We start from the raw sequence: 11,411 nt of genomic DNA on the forward strand, positions 1-11,411 counted from the left end.
ATTATAGAGAATGTCTTTTTAATAATTTGTGAGAGAATTAAGGTTGCAAACAAACTATTATTTTTAAAATACGTTATGCGATTGGAAGGATTACCATTTTGGAGTTAACATGCAAAAATAATAACGGAAAGAAACAGAGATCTTACAAATTATTTTGTGATATTGGGAGTAGAAGGATTATTGAAATGCTGTTGAAAACATTTTTTGGATACATTTGGATTCCGTTACTTCCACCTGGGTAGAAGGTCCATGGACTCTGCCAAAATGGAATTATTTTGAAAATGATGGACACAAAACTAACAATAATTTGGAAGGTTGGCACAACAAAATCAGCAAGTATGCCATAAAGACACATCCGAATGTGTTTGAGGTTGTGCGAATGCTGCAAATACAACAGCCAGCTACTGAAGTTAAAATTCAGCAGATCCGAGGACAGCAGAGATCCCGTCCGTAGACATCGCTATCGAATCATCGACGCTAGGATTCGGTCCTTCTTGCCAACAGACTTACTGACTTGAACTACACAGACCATGTGTCAGAGTTGCTCCATCTTGGCTGAACATTACAGATTACTTTAGTGCAGATATAAAGGAGTTTTGGCAAGAAGAAATATCTGGACTCATCTTTTATATAATTATTGCTTATACACATGCAGAAATCACTTATTTATAACACACACACACACACGCACACACACACACACAAATATATATTGTGATTTCAGAAATATATATACAAATATGTTATATTGTGTGACATATGATACATACATGTTGTTATATTGACTAAATAAATATAATGTCTTTTATATATATCACTCTGGACTGTATATTTATATATATCACCCGGACTGTCGACAAGTAATTTGGACGGATTATTCGTTGTTGTCGACAGGCCGGGTATAAACCCTAATTAGTACAAATGGTAAAGAAAGCAAGCGAGTGACCTATCCCTGTTGTAGATTATCCCTGATTTAGCCTTGTTCAATATCATATCATATAGGGTATCCGTTTTCGTTCTTTGAATATTTTTGATTGTTTGAATAAAAGTTACAAAAGAAATTGACACATTTAGAAAATCACACCATATTTGAAACCTTTACACAAGTGTTAGTAGATCAAGCGGAGCCATAACTGCAACATGTACTTTAGTTCCTATGATGTACAATATTAAATACATTGGGACCAATATTGTAGTTTCATATGGACAAGTTAACGGACAGTGATTTAATTCAAACTTTATAAGTAAAATTGATAATATTAATGGAAATGATTTGTACTTTTTATCTTGTAATTTTCAATGGAATTTAGTGAGAGAATCCAAAATAATTCATTTATTGATATTTTTTTGACGATAAGATAACCTGTACATTCAAATAAAAATATAACATTTGCATTGTTATTCAAACTGTATTTCTATTTTGAAATACTTTGGGAATAACAAGATAAGCAGGTGCCCGTTCGGTCTCGCTTTATGCGTTGCTATGCAACAAAGTACCTCTTTTACAATGTACGACATGGATTTAGGACCGCTTCGTACGACATGGATATGACGTCTTTGTGAAACGGTCGTAAAGGAAGTTGAAAGAGGGTCGTAAACAAGGTCGTATGGGCTACGACCTCCTAAATTTAGGAGGCTTTTGTGAAACGCGGTCCAGCGTTACTAAGTATACCTGAAAGTGACGGCGGAGTTATCACTCTACCCTGAAGTTTAATCAACGTACATTCACTAATTGTCATGGTAATTCCACCCATCTCATTTATGTTATCTTAGCTCATCATCATGTTATTAAAGCTCATCTTGTAACGTTCTTCGATGCTTTGTTTTTCCTCATTTGTTATTGTTATCTCAACATCATGTGTTCTTGTATATCAACTGGTGTACCCCATTATTCCCCCCATATGCTTGAAAACGGTATAAGAATCTATACCGAAACGTCACTATTGTTAAATGAAATAAGTTGATCATCCATAAAGTTTTGTCATCTCTATCTTTAAATATCGAAAGTGGTAAATGGCATACTGACCGGGCGTGTCATTTGTATTTATATGACGATCGCAAGTTTTTCCGTAGTAATTGCTCTTGCATTTCATACAATGTCCTGTGGTTCTGTTGCAAGCCTTGCACCCTTTTCCACACTCTCGGCTACAGTCATCTCCATATCTTCCATCAGTACATGCTGTATCGGAACATGTTCCTGCCTGGTTACACTGGAATCCATGGCACTGTTCTTGACATGTGAGATTACAGAATAATCCATATTGATTATCCTTGCACTTCGTGCATTTTTCCTGAAGGCGTTCACATGTTTGGCAGTTTTCTGGACATGGAATTCTACAAATCGTACCCCAAAATCCCTCAACACAACCTGCAGCACATATGGTTTTACCAGATTGTGTTCTGGTGCAGTTGTGGTTGAGACAGTTCAGGGTTTTACCAGTGCAAATATGGTGGCCTCCGACTTCTGAAATTGTAAAGAAATACTGTTTAGTGGAAGCAGAAAACGACAATGGAAAGAGGAAACATCCTGTTCCTTAAAAGGATACACTGTACATGAAAGGTGAGATAATTATCAATAGGATTCTGTTTTAAAATTCCTGTTGTTAATTATGAACTCATAAGCGAGGTGCGCCCAAAGTGAGTTATCTTTAAATGTTATGAAATATTTAGATACGTGACTTTTATTTTTCAGATAAATTAGCATTGCAACGGCCTTTTAGTTATGATGGCGGAAGTCAGACTACTGTGACAATATATTTTCCTGAACATAAAACAAGGTGATGGTAACACTTAACACTGTCAAGTATCAGTATTTCTCAGAAGTGATATAGTATGACGAGCATGGGAAAGTATGAGCTATCTTCACCTGACTGGAAAATGAAAACCGAAAACCGAAAACCTGATTATCATAACAGCTTTACAGCATTTATTCAAGAGCGTTATATTTTGATTATTACTTCACAGAGACAGCGGTTACGCGATGCATACTTTCTTTTGCTTGAGGTCGCAAGTATATACCCATGTTTGCAAGGTCAATCCCGCTTTCTCAGCATCAAAACCATGATAAACTAAAGATGTCCAGTCGTTAAGTGGAACTCATGATGTTTGACATAATTGCGGTTTATGGAGGGATATTCGCAATACCCCAACTATTAGTATTTTAAATATGTATTCATTTACGTCGCTAGAAGTTCCAGCTCTCCAACTGTACAACCAAGCACCATAAGTATTACAATTACGGTAGCCTTCTGAGTCCAGTACATTCATGTAGGAAGATTCTCAAAATGTTATAGTTGTGTAGAGAGGTGGCTTGAAGTGGGGATGAACGTCGCGTCCAAGAGTACTGAACCGATATGACGACGTGTGTTTGTTTATGTGCGTGTGTGCGTGCGTATGTTTTTGAGTCTCAGCCAACTGACATCCTATGACAATTAGACACAGTTAGTTATTTACATAGTTTGTTATTTAACGCAAAACTAAGCAATATGCCAGCTATCACAGTGGCTATGATCTGTGATTAATCTTGACCAAACTATCCAGTGATCAACATCTTGAGCATCGATCTACGCATTTGGGATACATGTGACATGTGACAACCAAGTCAGCGAGTCTGATCACCGTTAGTCGCCTCATGCGACAAGCATGGTTGTAGAAGGACAGTTTTAACAGGATCTTCAAAGATTTATGTACATAAAGTATAAGAGAACATTTAAAATTTAGGACCTGAAGTCTCAAAATACAATTTTGCCACGTTTCCTTGACGATTGCTTTATGCTGTGGCCCTTTGAAAACAACAAATCAACTCTGTTTCATAGCTTTCTACACAATTTGAACAAACATCTGGATGTTACCACTGCCTCTAGTCAGTCGGAAATTCCATGTTTGGTGACCATGGTCAAAAAGTGGACGTAACCTTGAAAGAGATATATACTATATTCCAATAGATACTAAGCATTATCTTACCTAATTTCATTGGTCAACGACGCTTTAACAAGTTTCCGTGTCACCCCACCCAGGAGGGTGATAACTGGAAAAAATATTACCCGCTGCCACGGTAACAGCCAAACTCTCCGCCGAGAAGCTGTATAACTAACAATCGTATGACGTCATAATATGACGCATGCAGTGTACGGAGTTCGAAAACCGTTCCATTACCTGTTTTTGAGTTCACTATGTGCACATTTATTTTACCGACTTTCACTGCTTTATTTCAACTAGTTTATACATTGAATCGTTTGGACACTCAACATAAACATGATTAACCATTTTTTATAGCAGTTCTAAGCTTGTCAGAATATGTTTCACTGATTTAAAAAATCCAGTCGAGAAACAGACAGTTTACATGTCGGTAGTGATCTTGAAAACATTTGACATGGCGGTAAGATAAATACGTTGTATGCTTCTCCCTCGGGAAATACGGCCATATTGTAGCAATGTCATCCCTCGCCTACCGGCTCGGGTGACAATGCTACAAACAGGCGTATATCAGACTGTATTACCCTCGAGCGAAGCATACAACTTATACTATCCATATTTCATGTTTTTCAACCGAATCATACAAAAATAAGCATTCCATATAATTTAGAGGACGTGTTTACATGATTGTGTCAAATATGTCTACAAGGATTTGAAATCGTTTCTACACTCCCGTGGATACACGATTCTACTTGCCGAAGATGGAATATATACTATCCCCAAAAAGAAACGCATAGGCGTTTTTATTTTATTTTTAAACTCTATTAATTACCAATTGTGTTAAAACAATCGTCAAAATATGTAAAAAAAAAAGTTTTGATAACATGATTTTACACTATTGCACAAGTGATAAATCGACTTTACCTGAAAATATTGATATTGATGAGATTTCTTACAAGAATTAAAAAGGCATCGCTACAACGCAACAGAAATCACCTTCCAGTTGAAACTGTGCAGCAAAGAGCATGCGCTGTCTGGCTATAAAAATCCGGATTACTTTCGGAAATAGGCATTCGTTTTGAAGGAGTTTCAAGGTCAAATCACTACACCACACCTTGACGCTGCGACACAGAACATAGGCATTGAAAGAATGCACGCTGGAGATTACCAAGCTTCTGTTGCCGGGTGTCTGAATGTAAGTCTGAGCACGATATCACGGCTTGCAGCTCGTTACAACCAAACAGGTATAACAAATGACCGTCCAGTACAGGCAGACCTCGAGTCACCACTGCAGCCCAAGTTCGGAACATCCGGGTACTACATTTGCGTGATCGTACTGCCACGGATGAGAGCACAGCAGCCTGGGTGCCTGGACTTCGAAAGGATATACGGTCAAACTGTACGGGGCAGGTTGAGAGAGATTGGGCTGAAAGCCAGGATTCGACGTCGGGACCATGCTACGTGGTCACCATCGCGCTCAGTGTCTCCGTTATCTAAAATTATCCACTTGGTTGTATAGACATTACCTTCTTCTAAACTGATGTAGAAATACATGTGCCAAAGTCTATTCGTTGTAGAGTTATACATGTTTGAAAACACAACATTTTCGCAACAGGTTTCTTGGACATGCGTTTCTTTTTTTGGAATAGTATACAAAGCAACAGTCACAGGCAGTAAAAAACGACTAAAACAGCGTTATAAGCAAGAATTAAGACTGGCCTATGTATCTACACATAACCCAAAGAAATAGGAGATTTTCTAAACCTTAGACAAATTGTTCCCATGTTAAATGCTGCTGTTAAAATGAATTATGGCCAATGTAACAATGATAAAATGTTAACGACAGAGTGGTAACTTAAAATACAGCCAGTAAAATTGTTGTAGTGTCTTCGAGTTTATTCACCTTTTCTATGAGCGGGAGTTTGTCAAAAAGGCAACTAAAATTAGAATGATAGTTACCATATTTTATCTCACCATTTTGAGCTTCTTCCTTCTGGACGCCGCTTTCGATTCCTTTCCCTCAAGACAGAGCTCGACAGTCTTTCATACCATTCAGTATTCGTTAATCCAACAAATGTTTTGAATCAACATTATGTGATAGTTACTGGAATTATTCAGCCTCTTTACCTATGTGGTTAATTGTATTATGTATATATGTGTGTTTGTATATGTGTGTAACCAGCATTCATTTTGTGCATGTTATTATTTATATATTTGTGAATTGTGTATATAATCATTTTGAGAACGTTTTGATTCAAAGAATTTCCTCCTGGATAATAAAGTTATATCTTATCTTATCTTGTCTTAAAACAGCTGTTAACACGTGCTCGATTCGACTTTTGTATTCCGTCTACAGAATTCCGGGTATCAAAATGTAACCAGGGGAAATTTTCGAACTGGTAAATATATAGTTATTCATGTATAAAATGTATAAGCAGGAAAGACCTATTGCATGCCATTGTACATTCTAATCGGGACTGTTCAGGAAAATTAGTATTTATGTTATTATATGCCAAGGGTGTCATAAGATCTGTAAAGTGAACGTTGTGCGAGAATTGCGTTCATGTAGCACTGGAACTAACTACGATTATTTTAATTACGAGGATATGTAGATTATTACCATTCCTATTTGATGATATAAATTCCATTACAAATACTTAAGAGGTTTGAAAATGAAAAATAGACATTGTGCAATTTTTATCCACAATTTTGCTGAGCCAAATAAAAAAAACTAGTTAAATTCTATTGTAGACCGAAAGGTCAGGTTCATTGACAATCCCAACTGCGTAGATCGCTGCTCATGCTGTTGATCTCTTGATTGTCTGGTCCAGACTCGATTGTGTACAGATCCCCGTCATAATTATTGCTGAGTGCAGCGTTAGACAACAAACCAACCAACCAAACCAAACCAATAATTACTGCGTTATCGTGTTGGTAGAAAATGCCACGTGATTGTTGCTGGATAAATGACACCACAAACCAAACCAATAAATACTGCCTTTATATCTGAACGACATAACAATGTAGGAAATGAATTTGTATGCTTATGTATAACGTCATATATTCAATGTATCAAATGGCTTGCCATAAATGACGAAAGTTGATTTTCCTCTCTGACGTCACACACAACAGAGGTCACACACGCATCAAAATAAGGTGACAGAACTGCGCAATGCTTAACACTAGGTCACTTGGAGAAAATTTGCTGTAGATAAGCACAATCACTATAAATATTTAATAAAGTATATAACCATTTATAACTTTCTTTAAGTAATTTATTTAGTACAACTAAGAACATTACATGAAATTGCTGTTCACTAACATGTTGATATGAAAGTTGAAACACTGAATATTACACATCGTAGGATATATACGCAAAAACTAGTGCTCAAAAGAAAGTATACAGTATACAAAAGCATATATATAGATAAACATCTTATTTAATTTAATAGAGAATTCAATTCTACAGCAAAGGTACATAATTTTTCATTTCATATAAAGTCGAAAGTACCGTTTGACTGACATAATGATTGAAAGATACGTGGAATCATAGTCTGAACTTTTATACAAACTCAAAAGGCGCTTTTTTCTACGAAATGTAATCAAATGTGAAACAATAGTGATTGTGACCTCCATTGGCTTAAATACACGCAAAAACGTCGACGACGACGCATTATCATGTCGTAAGACAACAAATGACGTTAGGCGTGATCCGCTGCCATTCCTGCTCCAGGTGTTGAGCGGTGACAGTTGGCGCTGGTAGTCCCATAAGTGTTCTATCGGACTCATGTCGGGAGAACATGCTGGCCACGGCAAATCAACGATATTAGCGTTACGCAGAAAGTCGTTTCTCAGTCTTGCTGTATGCGGCCTTGCGTTATCGTGCTGGTAGAAAATGCCACATAATTGTAGCTGGATAAATGGCAACAGCATCAACTTCATCCCTGTATCTTCGAGCATTCAGGTTGCCATGATTAATCACAAGTCTCGTATCTCCCCACACCATCCTGCTTCCGGTTCCAAATGGTCGGGCTAAACGTCCACTTCTCGCCTGTAGACAAGAGAACGGCTGTCATTACTGAACAGGCAAAACATACTCTCGTCGGTGAACATCACACGTTGCCAATCATGCATCTCCCAACGTCGAACTCGTCTGGCCCATGTCAGTCGACTACGTCGGATGCACTCCGCGGTAGGGTCGACATGCTCGAATACCATGTTCTCTTAGTCACCGGTACACTATGTCGACTGACACGGTGTCCTGGGGCCGTCGCTGCTGTTGACGTCACCGTTACAAAATGATTTCTCAGATGAATTGTCCAGGTGTGGTGATCATCACTGGGCGTTGGCACATGTGGTCGACCACTCCTAGGCCTGTCTGACGTATTGCTTGTTTGTCTTAGTCGTTGCATCAGTCTGATGACAGTTTCTCGGGTGCAGCCCAAGGTTCTGGCAATGTGTTAGCCCGTTGTTGGGCCCTTCCGATAGCTCTCTCTCTCTCGTTCGATTTGCCTCAAACGGGGCATCGTTTTGTATTCTTTTTACTACTGCGTTGCTCACATGTCGCGTAGGCTGTTTTATACAGTCAGTATATGCACGTGCATATTGTGTTACATCAGAAAAAGTCGTTTTGGATTTTTTGCGACGTTTAGGCAATTTGTTGACTTGTTTCGCCGTTTGTTCCCAGAAAGGATGTGTATGTACGTGTGTGACAGGGTTCAGTATGGTTTATCACTTCATTTTTATTTGAGAATTTTCACGTAATATTTTTACGGTGTATAGTTTCTTTTGAGCACTTGTTTATAATGAACAAGACACAATGGGCGGTGTAGTATTGCAATGTATTCGACAGAACTTCACCTGTTTTACATATAATGAGGGTTTGTTAGACTCCGTATAGCAGTGTAACGAATAATACTGAGCCTAAGTTTACTTAGACTGCATGATCATGCTATTTTAGATATTCAATCCTCCGAGTAATTATCCGATGTTTACATTAAACATTCGCAATATACACCAAATATCCCCGTGAATCGCGATTTCGTAATATGTAAAATATGTTCTCAATTTTGAAAGCTCATTTTCAGCAAACAGGAAACAGGAAATTTTCCGCACATTCGACATCAAAGTGAGGGCTAAAAGGGAGGGACATTGGGGGTTAATGCTGAGACCCATGCACGGTAACAAGATGTTCAATCCTTAAACATGTGTTGGCCTTCAACATACATTGATGAAATCCTTTATGTACTCACCATGATCCGTTGCACAACTAGAGAGGCACGTTTCCTGCATCTGAATTCCTGCAAGACCATATTTATTACATCCCAACTGACAGTCCATTCCATAGAAGCCATGTTTACATGCTATACACCCTCTATCAGTTTTTCCACATCTCAGGAACGTTTGGTTGCACTGATTGCTACAGTTAGGCCCATACCATCCGTCCTGGCATGTTGAGTTAGAACAGGTTCCATCTTTATTACAATGAAATCCGTGGCATATAGCGTCACATGTATTGTTACAGTAGTCTCCATTGACATCACCAGAACATATCAAGCATGTCCCCTCAAATCGGTCACACATCTCACAGTGTTCAGGACATGGGATGCGACATCCGGTTCCCAAGAAACCTCTTACACAACCCTCGGCACACTCAGTTTTACCAGTCGTTGTCCTGGTGCAGTTTCCCTGAAGACAGTTGCGATATTTGTCATTCGGACACGGGTCCTGAACAGACACTGAAACAGGAACATGGATGTTTAGGCCGTAAAACCGTAGTTCAGCTGCAGTTTGGAACAGGAGAGGAAATGCATGCGACATTCATCACTGATTACGGGTTTATGACCACGTGACGTTGATCTCTGGGGGCATCATTGTACTTATGATAAAAGACGAAGACTTTAAGAATGCTGTATCTGTAGGTTATAATAAACGGTAGCTTATTTGTTTGATGTCCCTAATATTTAAGTGTCATACTTACTTTGTAGAATGAGAAGCATAAGCAGGAACATCATTGTGTGCGCCGAGTGTCCCGTGTCTGAAACAAAATTAAATTAGTTAGTGTAATACATGCACGGAATATTGGCAATTGGCGTGTAGGTACACGTGTAGTTGTTACGAGTGATTTTTCTCCACAAGGCGGTATGACAAAAGGGTTGATTTCATTTTCCACTCGTCAACTTTCCTTTCAAGTCGAACAATATTGAAACAGCTCGTCAACTTTCCTGTCAAGTCGAACAATATTGAAACAGCTCGTCAACTTTCCTTTCAAGTCGAACAATATTGAAACAGCTCCAGCATTTGGCGTTTACTTTTCACAGTTTGTTAGGTACAATCGAGCATGCTCTTTGTACAGAGATTTCAAAGAGTGTCATACAACTCTTGCTCAGAAGTTGTGTGATCAAGGTTACAACATTTAAGGCCTCATTAAAGCTTTCAAAAGATTTTCTGGTAGACATGTGGCGAACATTTCAAAATTTGATGCACCAGTGATAAAAGATGTCCGATGCAATTCCCTGTTTTGATTTTTACCAATATGGGGCGTTTTTCCATACGTTCTCGAATTATTTCAGATGGATAGTTGACAAGTCTTTTGCATATGACTACGACGAGTGCCTCCGGCGGGGCAGGATACGCTCACCTGGTATTGATAGTGACTCACAAATACATGCTTTGTAGTCGTAGCTCATGGTGTCAACCTATGGGTTGCCTAATAATAATAATAATAATAATGGATATTTTAAGCGCGCCATTTTCCACCCACTGATACATGCTCAAGGCGCTACATAAAAGCATACATACAATGCATACAGAGGATAAAATAGTAAAATAAGTATACATTGAAATTGATGACAGAAAGATTGATTTTATGGATAGGCTTTGGAAAAAGTCTCCAACTTAATTTTGAAAGTTTCCAATGTGGGAGACTGCTTTATGTGGAGAGGGAGAGAATTCCACAGAGTAGGACCAGCGTACTGGAAAGACCTCTTGAATAAGAAAGAAAGGAGACCTTTGGGAATGGAGAGAAGACATTGGTCTTGAGATCTGAGAGTTCTGGTAGGGGAGTACACAGTGAGAAGTTCAGAGAGATATGAAGGAACTTGATTATGCAAACATTTATACACAATGCTTAGAAGTTTGAAGTCAATCCGGAACTTGATTGGAAGCCAGTGTAATGATGAGAGTACAGGGGTGATATGGTCTCATTTAGTGGTAAGGGATATAATACGTGCTGCTGTATTTTGGACTTTTTGTAGTTTATTGAGATGTCCGTTGGTGAGTCCGTATAGAAGGCCATTACAGTAATCCAATCTGGATGTTACAAGGCATCTCACAAGAGTGAGGGCACTTTCCATTGTGATGTGCTTCCTAATCGTCCCAATGAGTCTGAGGTGGTAATAGCAGGTATGACACAACTTATCCACATGCGAATCTAGAGACAGGCCCGAATAAATATAAGCACCAAGATCTTTTATCAAAACTGACGGTGTGATGTT

The 11,411-nt window shown here is 38.5% G+C and overlaps 1 protein-coding gene across 1 annotated transcript in view; it reads right to left on the reverse strand.

Annotated features, from left to right (window-relative positions):
* The window catches only part of LOC124258328 (platelet endothelial aggregation receptor 1-like), a 30,238-nt gene extending 19,634 nt beyond the window's left edge, over window positions 1-10,604 (reverse strand). Inside the window, exons 1-4 of the mRNA XM_046692417.1 lie at window positions 10,556-10,604; window positions 9,896-9,952; window positions 9,168-9,653; window positions 2,027-2,464 (exon numbers count right to left, since the gene is read on the reverse strand). Coding sequence (XP_046548373.1) covers window positions 2,027-2,464; window positions 9,168-9,653; window positions 9,896-9,952; window positions 10,556-10,604 — 1,030 coding nt within the window. The remainder of the gene's footprint in view (window positions 1-2,026; window positions 2,465-9,167; window positions 9,654-9,895; window positions 9,953-10,555) is intronic.
* Window positions 10,605-11,411: the final 807 nt, after the last annotated feature.

The sequence above is a fragment of the Haliotis rubra genome, unplaced genomic scaffold (assembly GCF_003918875.1).
Source record: "Haliotis rubra isolate DU_JTF1 unplaced genomic scaffold, ASM391887v1 Scf1171, whole genome shotgun sequence".
In the NCBI taxonomy this organism is placed as follows: Eukaryota; Metazoa; Mollusca; class Gastropoda; order Lepetellida; family Haliotidae; genus Haliotis; species Haliotis rubra.